The following is a 15,003-nucleotide window of genomic DNA, read 5'->3' as shown; positions in this document are numbered from 1 at the left end:
TCCAAAGTTCTTGAGAAAGCAATACATGACAATGCTATAAATTTCCTGGCAAGCAACTGTTTATAGAGTCTTCACATTCGTTTTTCAAAATGGGAGGTCAATAAATAGAGGTATATGATTCTTAATAAATGAACATGCTAGAGGAGATGGTCATGAGTGCATCAGGTATGCTTGCTTGTGTGAATGTGAGTGTGTTTTCTTCCCTGTAGAAGGCTTTGGCATAAAGCTTTAATGTGTAACACACTATTCATTGTACTTGTCAGCAACTCAATGCATCGTGTCATCTTTTCATTTTGATATTCCAACCTGGAGTTTCCACTGTTACATTTAATTCACGTTGTAACCATACTCGACTCTAAATCCAAAAGCAAGGTCATCAATGAAGTACAGAAGCATGTTTATTACACCAATGTACACCCATAACAGAGCTCCTGCAAGGAGAGTGCAGCTATTTATACAAATGTTGAATATTCCAGAATATACTAACATTAGAAACCTAAAAAATTTCAGGAACCATCCAGAACTGATGACAATTGATTGCAAATGATTGGGTTTAAATCCAAAAGCAAGGTCATCAATGAAGTACAGAAGCATGTTTATTACACCAATGTACACCCATAACAGAGCTCCTGCAAGGAGAGTGCAGCTATTTATACAAATATTGAATATTCCAGAATATACTAACATTAGAAACCTAAAAAATTTCAGGAACCATCCAGAACTGATGACAATTGATTGCAAATGATTGGGTTTAAAATGGCAATCAGCAGCATGCCCGCCAGTGGAGCTAACTGTAATACACACTGCTTGCAGCACAGTTCACTGCACTGCCCCCTCTCCTGGAGGAACAGTGACCTGCTGCTTCAGAAACTGACTACAGTACCCTGGATCTAGATTTTGTCAATGGTCCTGCATATGACAGCAATGGCAGATCCTAACATTCTGGTCATGTTGTCACACCCTCTTCGCTGTACCGACTATTGAAGGTAGCCCCTCCCTTCGAACCTTCACAATTGTTCAGTGAGTCTTCAGTTTCTTGAATGAAAAGCCCTACTCTATAATCTGCACCTGAGAGCATAGCAGGGCTTCATAGAGGTTACAGCTTTGTGATTTTGTCTTTTCGATGAAGGGTCATAATCCTTGACTTCATATGTGATGTCTAACAAGTGCCAAATGATACGTTACTTCATATGTGATGTCCAGCATATGGTGAAGGATAGGATACAGCCCAAAGCAGCACTTTAGTAACTTTTCCAATAGTCCCACTTTCCACAAAAATGCACCAATTCTGCTGAGCTACATCTCAATGGCCACTGTTTGGCATGACAGCACTCTATCTTTCTGCTGGGGGTCATAGTCTGTATGCAAACCAGCTGTCTTCCTTCTTTGGTCCTGGCGATGAGATGTTTCAAATAGTCATCCTGAGAATGGTCCAGTTGAAACACGGCTAGTATACCCATTCACAAATCTTCACAAATAACAGATGACCAGATGCAAGAGCATTTAGGAAATAATTCAGGATACCTGGCCATAGGTGAGCTGGGATGACAAGCAGCTATTTCCACTCTATCGGATCATAACTCATCTTATAAACTGTTCTGTTTATTAATTGGAATTCTTGTGACTGTGGAGCATACAGAATGATGTGAAGCCTATGGGCCTCATTGTGTTGTATGCAACTATATTGATGGGCTGTATTGTATCCCAAACTCTGTTCAACATCAATGTACATCGAGAGCACATCTTCCAACATCTTATTTAAGTGTTCTGTGAAGACAGCAATGTGTGAGTGGCAGTTATCATCCTGTGGGTGATGTCTCAATGCAAAATTACCTAAATACTATTGTTGACAGGGAAACTTTTTCACGGCCGGAGATCACAGTGCTCTGTGCTTCAGAATTATGTGTTCTACAAGGAATCTTACAACTTCCACATTTTCAGCAGTCAACACAGCTTTGGTGACAGTATAGTCAGTGAGGCAGTTAAAGCAGACTATCCGTCGTGTCCCACCTGTTCCGTCATGTCCCACCTGTTGAGTCTGAGAACTTCCACAAGTGGTCAATTCCAATTAAGTGTAATGGCACTGCTGCAGGTGGAAATGACACCAGATACCCTGGAGGTAACTGCTTCTGTGACTGGTATCCCTTACGATGGATCACATCGTGTCTAATCTATCATTAGAGACCTGCCAGTGATATCTTCACAAATCCTACGTGACAAGATGTAAGAGCATCCTGATAATACTTCAGGCTAACTGGACACACATAAGCTGGTATGACAACCAACTATTTCCTTCCCATCTGGTCATAGTTACTCTTATACACTGTTTTGCTTATTAATTGGAATTCCCCTTCAGTTGGTTCCTTCTCCTTCTAGGCTTCTACGGTTTTCAGGCAGTGCTGGATCACCCTTGTGTTCAGCAGCAATGTTATTTAGTGCAACGAAAACTGTGCTTTCTCAAAATGCAGTGGGACCCTTGTGTTTGCATCCACTTTTGCATAGAGCTTTAATGCTGTACCCCTGAAGCATCAGCACCCTTCTCCCCAGTCAACCTGATGTATCCTTCATTCTAGTTAGACAGCACAGAGTATTGCGATCCATCACAACGGTGAATAGTTTGTCAAACAGATAAAGCCAGAACTTGTTGATGGCCCAAACAACTGCAAGGAACTCTTTCTCTGTTGTGGAATAGTTCCTCTTGGACTTTGAGAGTACTCTGGAAGCATAATGTATCACCTTTCCAGCTCTGTCCTGAGTTTATACTATAACTTCATCTATACAACATTAGTGTCAAGTTCCGTCTTGGTATTTTTCTCTTGTTGGACAACATGTTATTGCCTCTTTAAAAGGAAAGATCTTTTTTTGCACCTCATTTCAATTTATCATCTCCTTGCAGTAGTTCTTGTCTTGGTAAAGAAGTCCCTTATAAAACACGAACAGTACAAGTACATTAGAAGGAAATTTATCACATTATGTGTGTGCTGAGGAGTTGGAAAATCTGTGGTTGCTCTTATTTTCTCTGGATTGGGACAGACTCCACTGCCATTCCGTAGATGTCTCGAGGTTTTTATTTTTTTGACAGCCCTCTATCAGATTTAGACAGCGGCCTGTAGCCTGAACACACTTCGGGATGGTTGTCAAGAGACTTAGATGTTCCTCCAACGTCTTCAAGAAATCTTCCAATGTCTTCAAGAAATAATGTCATCCAGACAGCAAAGACAAGTCGTCCATTTAAGGTATTGAAGAAGGTTTTCTGTCTCACATTCTAAGGTGGGTGGAGTGTTACACACACCAAGTAATATAACTTTGCACTCGCTGAGGCAATCATGTGTTATGAAGGCAATCTTTTCCCTGTCAGTCTTTTCAACCTCAAATTGCCAGTAGCCTGCCTTCATGCCCATAGCTAAGAAATACCTTGTGCCTTTCAAACAGAGTAGGGTGTCATCAATACACAGCAATGGGTAGACGTCTTTTTTGTGATTTTATTTAGCTGCTGGTAATCAATGCACACATGCCATGTGCCATCCTCCTCCTCCACAGGGATCACAGTGGTAGACCAAGAACTCTGAAGCTTCAATGAAGTCATCTTGCAGCCTCTTCTCCACTCCCTCCCTGATTGTCCAGCATCCATCTGTTGAACCAATGTTGATACAGTGTTCTACCATGGGACACTTGGCTTGTCTTTTCTCAACTCTAGATTTGGAAGCATCCGAAAATTGTTGCAGAATAGCTAATACTCACTGATGTTGTTCCTCATTCAGGCCAGGTCTTTTTGGTAGTTTGACAGTACCTTCTTCCCCTGTGTTGCATGTAGTGGTAGCAGAGTACTAAGTTGCCCTTTCTAGACTGGTTGACTGCCCCTAGGCACATACGTTTATGAATGAGTTGTGGCTGCTCATGACAATTAGTGATCCGAAGTTCTTCTCCTTGACCACCTACAAAGCCTATGGTCATTGCCGGTATGTAGATTTCTTTTGTGTGCCTGAATAGCTTTTTTGAAATCAAGGAAAGCTTCACATTTTAACCAAGTGTCTTGACTGACAAATAGAACTCATCTTGTTGTGATGCCCAGAGCAATGTTCATTATGTGTGTGTGTTGAAATAGCTTCATCAATCTGAAGCTCTGATTTTCCACAGTCTATGACAGATTGTGACGTCTGCAAGAAGTCTCATCTGAGAACAATATTTGACTATATTCTGCTAAAACACCAGATTCAAAGGGCTGCATTATGTCACTGACAGTTATGCTTGCTGTACACGTTCCTGTAGGCTGGACCTATTTCCCATTTGTGAACTTCAGCACAATCACTTTCATATCACAGAATATAGTCTTATTTAAATGACAATGATAAGCATTTGACACTATACCCCCAAGTCAACTAGCTCCCAGACAGGATGGTCACCAATGGTGATGATGGGCTTCATCCTACAGGTTGACTATAATAATCAGAAGCTGACTGGATTGAACAGAAATGATGTGAGAGTTGAATATGGTAGCATGATGGTCATCAAAAATTATCATCTTTCTCTGCAAAGTGCCACGAGTGTCCATTGTGGAAACATACAGGCATGTTGTCCTCCGTGCTCTAAATACCCGTGCTTTTGTAGGATATTATACTTAGCAGAGGAGTTGGGTTTTACCTGCATTGGTTAAGTGCTGGGTTGTCTCTGACAACTGTGACATAAGTCTGAGTTGGTAGAGTCCACTCTTACTGGCAAATATGACTGGTGGCAGAGATTGGAGCTAAAGACCCATACACCTCTTCTTTAACATTCTCTATTACCTCCTGAGGTATAGAGCTAGCCATCTCTTACTTGGTCTGACAGTTCTGGGAGCATGAATTGCTGTATCTCATCTATCACTACCTGGCATATGAGAGCGAGAGACTGTGATGGTCATCTACAATGCTACAGGGATGACATTCAGGACTTGGTCATACGTCTTTCATCGAACTCATTTTTTGCAGTTTACGATGTGCTGGCTCCGCTTGATGATTCCTCTGTTGTTCTACCATCCTTTACCAGAAGAGCTTGGTACCTGTCTTCTAAAATCCATTTCATCAAGTGTGAGATTTTGTCAGAGTGAAATTTCATCATCTTCTGTCATATTCGGATTCACAATCGTCAAAACATTTTGTATGTAGGACTGCATCATTTCCTCACATAGTGTGCCGTGGTCCTAATTGTTCTATTGCTAAGAGGACTTACTGTCGGCAAATGTTTTTATTCAGTTCAGGTTGGAATTTATGGCAGGTACTGAGATTCTCTTCACTGGTCATGGAACCACAGCTGGGCCAAGTGACATACAAGTATAAGTACACATCATCCCACCTATTGCATTTGGCATCTGAGTTGAATTTCGTCAGGTCCTAACCTGCATCTCCAGAGAACATTGATGGATGCCTGATGTGCAGCTGACTTATTGCTCTTTTGGAATCCATTGGTGTCCTGAATATATGGACCTTGGAAATGATGTGCTGATTTTACTGTGGTTCCTATCCTTGTAAGCAATGGCTTTTATGTTGCTTAACTGGAGCCATGGCGATATAGATTTTTTTGAAGTACCTCACGTCTCCTCTAAACAGTGTCACATCATAACCACAATTAAGTTCAAATCCAAAAGTAGGGTTACCAAAATAATACAAAACTTAGCACTGAAAGTATGTTTAGTACAGAAATCTACATATAGATGAAACAGAATTAATTCCTGGACAGTGTGTTCAGCTATTTATACAAACTATACATATTTCTGAATACACAAACATAAGAAATTTCAAGAATCTTCCAGAATTGATAAATACTAAGTGACAAATAGCTGCGGATGATAAGGTTTGAACTCGTGACTGCCACTGAAGCAACACCACACAGCAAGCCATTTTTCAGGAATTAAACTGAGGTAGAACTTAATACAGAGTGCTCAAGCATTTGTTAGTAATGCCATGAACTGCACAAAATGACCTGCTGCATAATGGTTTGTAGCCATGTTCCAGATCCTTAAAGAAATAATTAACTTCATGCTGTACACTGTCTTCCTTGCAGGCTTTTTCCATCTGCGACCCTCGACAAGAAATTATAATTACGCATTTTGAACACCACATTAATGTAATTTGTAGAGGTCATGGAAAACAGTTCCCTTTGAAAATGTCCGATAGCACAATGTTTCATCTTGCAACATTGTACAGTGCCACAAAGATGCTTCAAAGGAAAATTTTATCCTTCAACTAGCTTCTTACCTATGGCTTCACTAGCGTATATATATGTCACAAATCTCTGTCCACCTCCTCCTCCACCCACTCTCTGTCCACCTCTCTCTTAACCCTCTTTCTGCCCATCTCCTATGTCACCCTCTTTTCTTCCCCACCCTCACCCCAATAAGTGGAGGTATTTCAGTTGCTGACCGAGGACAGTGAACTGAACAACATTATTTCAATATTTGCTTCACTTCAGACAGTCTGCAACTCATGGTCTAGTAGCATAGCTGCCTCTGGATCATGGGGTCCTGGGATCGATTCCCGGCCAGGTTGGGGATTTTCTCTGCCCGGGGACTGTGTGTTTGCGTTGTCTTCATCATTATCATCATCATCATCATCATCATCATCCGTGACAGTGGCTAGATTGAACTGTGTAAAAATTGGGACTTTGTACAGGTGCTGATGACCGCACAGTTAAGCATCCCACAAAACAAACATCATCACTTACAGACTAATAATTATAGCTACTAGTAGTAGTATGTTTTTAGGTTGGGTAGTACTTCCAAGTACATGTGGCAAGAGCAAACCATTAATGCTTGTTTTCCCTTGGGCAACAGGTCAGGTGTTGAAGTGAGGGTGAGTGGACATAAAACAGTTTGGGGCTATATTGATAGGCACAGTCCATCTAATGGTGTAGTTAAGATCATGAAGAAAACATCAGGTCGTGAAGTTTGTGCCATTCAACACAGAGAAAAAAATGACCAACACACTGACGTGTGTACACATTAAGGTATCACATATAATAGGTCATAGCAATCTATAAAAAGGGTAGAAAATCAGATGCACATAATTACCGCCCAATTTCACTGATGTCGATTTGTTGTAGAATCATGGAACACATTTTGTGTTCAGACATAATGACCTTTCTAGACTCTGAGTAGCTCATCTGCAGAAACCTGCATGGTTAAGGAAACAGCATTCATGCGAGACACAGCTGGCCCTCTTTGTGCATGATATACAACGGGCTCTAGATAACAGCTCCCAGATTGATGCCATAGTCCTTGGCTTTCGAAAGGCATTCGACTCAGTTCCACACTATGGCTTGCTCCAAAAAGTGCACACTTATGGTCTATCCGATGACATATGCAGTTGGACAGAAAGTTTTCTAACACACAGAGAGCAGTGTGTCATCCTGAATGGGGAGACTTCAACAGAAACAAGCGTAACATCAGGTGTGCCCCAGGGCAGCATAATAGGTCCACTGCTTTTTATGATTTACATAAACGACCTGGTTGATGGTATTGACAGCAGCATTAGACTGTTTGCTGATGACACTGTAGTCTACAGGAAAGTAGTATCACATGAAAGTTGTGAACAAATCAATGAGGATTTGCAGAAAATAAATGCATGGTGTAATGATTGGCAGTTATCTCTCAATATTAGTAAGTGTAACCTACTGTGTACAACAAATTGAAAATCCCTATTAATATATGAGTACAAAATTAATGCCCAGTCTTTGGAAGCAGTAACATCAGTCAAGTTTCTGAGTGCGACTATTTGAAAGCAACTCAAATGGAACAATCTTATTACATAAGTAACACGTAAGGTGAACTCTAGGTTGCGGTTTATTGGTAGAATACTAAAGCAATGCAGTCCTTCAACAAAGTAAATTGCTTACAATACTTTAATTTGTCCTGTCTTAGAGTACTGTTTGTCTGTACGGGACCCTTACCAGTTGGGTCTGATTCAAGAGACTAAGAAGGTCCAAACAAGAGCGGCAAGATTCGTGACTCATACATTTAGCCATCGTGAAAGCATTACAAAGCTCACAGAAAGTTTGAAGTGGGACACACTTGCAGGTAGACGATGCACTAAACGTAAGGGGCTGCTCACTAAATTCCATAATCCGATCTTCACCGAGGATGTAGAGCATATATTAGTACCACCAACTTTCATATGATGCAATGATCACCATTCAGAGATAAGGGAAATTAGAGCTCGTACCGAGGCGTTCAGACAGTTGCTTTTCCCTCGTGCGACCCATGAGTGGAACGGGTGGGGGGAATATAACTTTGGCACGAATAAGTACAAAAACACCAGAAAGACATACAGGGAATCCCTGAAGAGACTAAAAGCACTTCATTATGCTGAACAGATAAGAGAAACTAGTAACATTGGCAAAACAGCCTGGCATATTGTAAATGAAGAATGTGAACATAGAGAAAAACCAGGCAGCAGCAACATTGCATCAGAAGAAAATGGAATACTGTTGAATGAATCAAAGTCTGTGTGTGTGGCCTTCATTAAACATTTTAGTAAGGCATGCAGAGAAGAAAAAGAGGAATCAGTCCTGAAAATAAACACAGTTAAAATGAGTAATCTATTTTTCCTAAGGAGTGTAACAGAGTTTGAGGTCATGAATATAACCTCAAAACTCAAAGTAAAATCATCTAGTGGCTGGGATGACATATCATCCACACTACTTAAAGAATGCAAAAATGAGTTAATAAAACCAATAACACATCTAATTAACAGTTCAATTGGCCAGGGGACCTTTCCACAGTTTTTAAAAATCACTGAGATACAACCCGTGTATAAAAAGGGGGCTATCACAGACATAAATAACTACCGGCCAATCTCTTTGACTTCAACATTTGGCAAGCTGCTTGAAAGAATACTTCTAGATCGAATAGAATCCTCTCCTGTAAATACAAACTATTAAACAAAACACAACATGGGTTTCGAAAAGGACGATCTACAATAACATCATTAGCAACTTTTTTCCATGAACTACTGAACAGGCTGGATGAAGGAAACAAAGTTGAAGGGACTTTCCTAGATCTGTCTAAAGCATTCGATTCTGTGAATCATGCAGTACTGTTATCCAAGTTTAGAAAATTACTGGATAAGAGGAAATTACTATGTTCTTATCTCCATGATAGAAAACAGTGCACAAAACTAAATTATAAGAATGAAAGTAAGATCCAAACAGTTAAGTCAGCATACAGAACTCTCAATTGTGGAGTTCCCCAAGGAAGTATACTTGGACCATTCTTGTTTATAGTATATATTAATGATATAACACAGCCACAAAACTCCAAACTAGTGAACTATGCTGATGATACGTCTTTTATTAGCTGGGGCTGTACAGATCGGGCAGCATTCCAAAGCAACAAGGAGACCTATGAAATGATCACAGAAGACTGCAGTAATAAAGTTCTTGCTACATTTTAATAATACTCATACTCGATCCCTTTCTACAGTTGAAACATCTGGCAAACATAAGTTTTTAGGCATATTGATTGATGAACATCTCACTTGGAAAGAGCATACCGGCTCCACCTGTAATAAGGTTTCTAATAATATTTACTTACTAAAACGTCTTGCAAATATAATAGCTCCCCTTGTCGTTAAACAAGTGTATTATTGGTTAATACACTCACATCTGCAATATGTGATTGAGGTCTGGGGTGGGGCACCCACTGTCTATATGGATCGCATTTTCAGGCTTCAAAAGAGAGCAGTTAGGATAATTGCTAATATAAGCAAACGCCAGTCCTGTAGGGACTATTTCAAAAATTATAAATTACTGACTGTGTACTCATTGTATGTATTTAAGACCATAATATTTGTAAAAGAGAACGAGGAAAGTAGTGTAAAGAACAGTGACACCCATAATTACAATGCTCGAGCCAAAAGTGACTATCATAGGATACGGACTAACAAGAAAGCTACAGACCACAGTCCATATGTAACTGGGAGACAATTCTATAATAAGTTGCCAAAAAATATAAAGCAACTCCAAGGCAATCTTTTCAAGAGCAAGCTGAAAAATTGGCTAATAGAAAGATGTTTATACTCATTAAAAGAATTCTGAGCTGCAGTACTGTTAGTTTATTCTTTTACATACTGCAGTATATTAGTGGTGGTATTGTTATAATTGGCTAATTGATGTATGGAGTGATATATAATGTGCTAATGTGTTTATAACATTATTGCATGGAATGATATACAATGTGCTACTTGATGTGTATATTCATTCTTGGAATGGCATTATACTGATATAATTGTACAAAAAATGACGACGTCCAAGACTGTAAAGTTAACATGGACAAATAAACATAATAATTATTTTTATTATTATTATTATTATTATTATTAGTGCCCTCTGCCATACAGCACTTGGTGGCTAGAGGAGTATATATGTAGTTGTAGATATGTAGATGTAAATAGGAAAAGTTAATGGTTTAAATTAATATACATGCAGTATACCCACAAGTTAAGTTACCACTATAGAATAACTGCAATGTGATGCAAGATATAAAATACTATACTGAACAGCCAGCTTCATTAACTGTGTTGCACTTGCATTTCACTTTTATCAAAGAGAGCCGGGATTTAGATATACATGTGTTTTACTCATAAACATTCATTTCCACTTCTTGGATTTATTTTCACTACCGATGTCACAAGTTACATTAGATCACACACTCGATAAATCAGGTATGCTGTAGCCACTATGATGACATGAGGGTCTGCCTTTTGCTGCAGCAACAATGCAGAAATGTGCTTCAAGTTTTGATGGGCCCCTCTTCCATTCAACTGTGCAAACACTGGAGTGACACACTTCAAAACAAACTTCATATGCAATCTAGTAGAGAAAGACATAAACACAATATCCTGCAAACTGATCACAGATGCAGCTAGGACACATTCTGTTCGTGCAACTCATTTTCGATCATAGATTGGAACTTGGTCCAATTTCCATGGAGCGGCTCATTTGCTAAGACATATTTCCGTCTTTGTACTGATACAACAAACACCACCTCCAATTGTAACAATTCATAGAGCATATTGTTTCCATCACTATAATATTTGCTGTCAATAGTTTAAGAATAGGTGTCACATAAGACAGTAATGCTTTATGTATTTAACTGCTTGTGTAACATATATTTTCGAGCAGGTCCTTCCCCAAAGAAATGTAAATATTCAGTGGTGAAGGAAACATGATGAAGCTGATAACAACAGATAAAATGCACCATTGTCAGTGTTTCAAACAGTCTTGCACAATACAGTAGTTAGACAGTCCTCTAGACACACTTAAACTACACTCCGCTGCAGAGTGAAAATCTCATTCTGGATTTAACCTACAGATTCATAGTAAAGCTTTCGGAATGGATCTTCTGTTGACATCATTCTTTTACATATGTAACATACCGTACAGAGTAAACCTCAGAAAATATTAGAATTTTACAGAATTATGGATAAGGAAAATCAGTTGTTTTCTGTCTTCTGCAAACAGTATGAAGCAGAAGACTGGTTTACCCTCTCAGATAACAATAAGTCAGATGGCAATCTAAATACCAGCTGATGTAAAGAACAGGTTAAGAGGAGCCTAAGGGATTTTATTTCTTCTGAATTTGGCCAACCATGGACTGCATAGCACTTAAGGCTTTTATTGCCTTTATTTTCCTCTCTTCCCAGAACCGCTTCATCCTTTTTCTTGTTTTCTTTTTCTCCTCCTCAGAAATGTAATGTGTGGACCTCTTCATTAATGGTTTCTCTTCAGATGATTTTGACTTTGCTTCTGAATTATTTTCTCTTTTGGATCACCTCTAGTGTAATAACAGTTTCTCGTAATCTCTTATCATTTAGCCACTTTAATGATGTGATGCAAATTGAAGATGTTTTTGCTCAGTCAGTGCTCATCCATTCTTGGTAGGTGTCAATAAATACTTTCTGCTTTGTGTTCATTAAATTTCCAGTGTACTTGCAAAGCTTCTCATTCTTCCTATTCTTCTGAGTTCCATCAATCGTCTTCTGAGGTCCCAGAATTTTCCTGAGGATTTCCTTTTTCTTCTTTTCACATTTTTTTTTTTCTTCCAACTGTCCTCTTCAATTCAGAATAAGATACTCTGAAGTATAGACCCCTCTGGCTTTATAACTTCATTACAGTGACCGATTTTAGGCCTTGTAGGATACTGCTCATCTGATGTACCTATTTTGTGTTAGTTTGTAAGCAAGATCTAATTTTCTGGCTCTTTCTTTGACTGCCTTTTTATCTTGTCCATTGGGATGGATCCATCCTCCTAAATATTTGAATTTATCTGTCGTCTTAACCATTCCATATTTTACCCCCAAGTATTTCTCTCCTGGTGTCTGTGTTCCATGTGTCCATCTTTCCCAGCTATTTCATGCAAAATCTCCAGTATTCTTTGTGAGTATTTCCGGTTTGTGGCTAAAATGGTGAGGTCATTGGCAAAAACTAAACAGCTCATTTCCCAGGAGTTTCCTTTCTTCCCTAGGTGTGTTCCATTTATTCCTTCCAACTTCAGAGCTTTTGCTCAGGTTCTCATTATTTTCCTCAGAATGTTATTGAAGAGAGTTGGTGATAATCCTCTCCTTGCCTGACACATAAATTTATTTCAAAAGATTTCAGAGATTTCTCCAAAAAACTTAACTTTGTTTTATTATTTCCTTCATTTTTCTATCAATTCTGAATTCTTCTACAATACTAAATGAGATTTGTTTGTCAACTGAGGCATATGCCTTATTGAAGTCAACAAAAATTACTACTGCATTCTATCTTTTATTGCTCTAGTTCTCAGAATGCTTTTGAGCCTGAATATCTGTTCCATACATGACCTGCCTTTCTGTAACCCAGCTTGATATTCTCCATTGAGGTGATCAGGTTATTCTTCAGCTCTTCCTAGCAGGACTCTGGCAAGTACCATATAAGCAAATGAAAGTAAGGAGCTCTCTCTATTGTTTGGATCCACTCGGTTGTCTTTTTTATGAAGTGAGTATATGAGCAAACATTTCTAGTCCATCGGTGTCATTTCACTTTTCCAGAATTCTTTTATAAGGTGACTTGCTCTTCAATCTTCCACATTTCTGCCACAATACCAGCTTCACTGATGCCTTATTATCCTTGAGCTCCTTGATTACCTGCGTAATTTCATTGAAGCTTTGTGGTTTGAAATCTAACTTGCGGATTTTTTCCCGTGCATACGATCTTTCCTGGGGTTCTTCACAGTTTAGCAGCACTTTGAAATAGTTTGCCAAGAGCTGACATTTTTCTTTGTCATTTGTAACTATGCTCCCATCAATTCACCTAACGCACAGATTGTTGGTTGATGCCCCTGTAGCTCATCTTTGAAGGTCCTGTAAACCTTCTTGGTGTTGTTTTCATCATAAGGGATTTATGCATGACCAACTCCTACTCTACTAATAAATTTCTCAGCAGAACCAACTCTTTTCGTGATGCTTGGCTACAATAGCTCAAGATTTATTTTTGGTTTTTAGTGTGTACCCATTTACATTCTTGTAACAATGAAGCCATAATGTAGCTCCTTCCAGTTACTGAGGCAACACAAAGAGCTCTTATTCACTTCTTGATTAGGCATTCCGTATCAACGCATAAACCACTTTTCCAGTGAAAGGATGCACCGGTGTGTAGTGTGTTTCATAGATTAATATTAGTATATCACTTTTTGGAAGAGTGCAATATGCTTTCTAATCAAAGGGCAGCCTACTTCTGCTTTGTTATAGTAGCTCCTACCAAAGTTCTTGGGAAGGAATGCTGAATTAAATATGAGACCAATGTATTTTTTCATTTTGCAGATTTTTGTGCACATAAGCTTTTAAAGCCTTTTTTACTACATCCTTACTACTACTATTGTTATGATTATTATTGCTTGAGATTTTGAAGCATTTCTTATTCTACGTGTTTTACTATGTAATTTATGTCCAATGTTCACATAATTATTAGTGAGGGGGTGTAATGATAATGCTCTCACGCCAATGGTCACATAATTATTAGTAATGGGGGCATTAATAATCATGCACCCAGGAGAGCTAAAAATAATGCATGATTCAGTTCAGGTGGCAGTCAACAAACATCATTGTTCATCTGGAGACGCTTGATGGCAGTATAGGTATTATGTTGAAGCTAGATATTTATATGTAATTTTAGTTCTGAAGCTAACTTAAATCTGTGATTTAACTTTTTTTTTATCTGTCATTCTACAAATTATTATTTACATAACATAAGTACTTACTTGCAGGATGTCTCCTGTTTTGAAAGCTATACCAGCCTGTGCACAAGGTATCAGGTCATCATCCAACGGGTCATAATCAAACTGTGCACGAACAAAAATCTGGAACAAAAACAAAACAAAACAAATGCCTAGTAGTTTTGTTTGACCAAAAAATCAGAAATATTGTACAGTTAATTTTGTAAAACTATGAGGAGATACTTTATTTTCATGATAATATATACCTGTAGAAAGTACCAAAAGCCCTTGCTGCCACAGCTTTAATCTGCCAGCTGTGACTTGCACATTATTTTTAATATTCCCAAATACAAGCCATGTGTTTTGCCCCGGTACAGTTGCATCACTATTACAGTCAAGTAAAATTCTCCTGGAAAATCATTCTGAAAACTTTCATTTAGCGAAGAGTACATGACGTACAGAAGACTAATTTGTTTGAACGTGAAGAGGTGCTCAACATTTGTAAACTAACGACAAAGTTTTGTTCTGTCATCATTATTCTTAAACACTGAAGACATCAAAATGAGGGTTGCCTCTCACAGCTCCACACTGGTGTGAAAAGTAGCATTAAAGACATTGCAATGCTCTGATATAATCTTGTTTGTATAAAGAAGATTTTCCATATTTGATCAAGAAGGTGAATACTGAAAGTCAAATGGCTATTTTGTCATCACAACAAAGATCACAATGACTATGGAATATTTTGATATTTACTGTAATACCATCAATAAAGGAAGTAATGTGGCCAAATTCTTCCT

General features: G+C 38.6%; 1 protein-coding gene across 3 annotated transcripts in view; it reads right to left on the bottom strand.

Moving 5' to 3' along the window:
* LOC126481650 (peripheral plasma membrane protein CASK) overlaps positions 1-15,003 on the bottom strand; it is a 650,466-nt gene that overhangs the window by 106,763 nt on the left and 528,700 nt on the right. For all 3 annotated transcript variants that reach the window (XM_050105580.1, XM_050105572.1, XM_050105588.1), the window contains one exon: positions 14,252-14,350. In XM_050105580.1, coding sequence (XP_049961537.1) covers positions 14,252-14,350 — 99 coding nt within the window. The remainder of the gene's footprint in view (positions 1-14,251; positions 14,351-15,003) is intronic.

Source organism: Schistocerca serialis, chromosome 1 (assembly GCF_023864345.2).
Source record: "Schistocerca serialis cubense isolate TAMUIC-IGC-003099 chromosome 1, iqSchSeri2.2, whole genome shotgun sequence".
NCBI lineage: Eukaryota > Metazoa > Arthropoda > Insecta > Orthoptera > Acrididae > Schistocerca > Schistocerca serialis.
The sequence above is the reverse complement of the archived record's forward strand: the minus strand, read 5'-3'. Positions and strand labels throughout refer to the sequence as shown.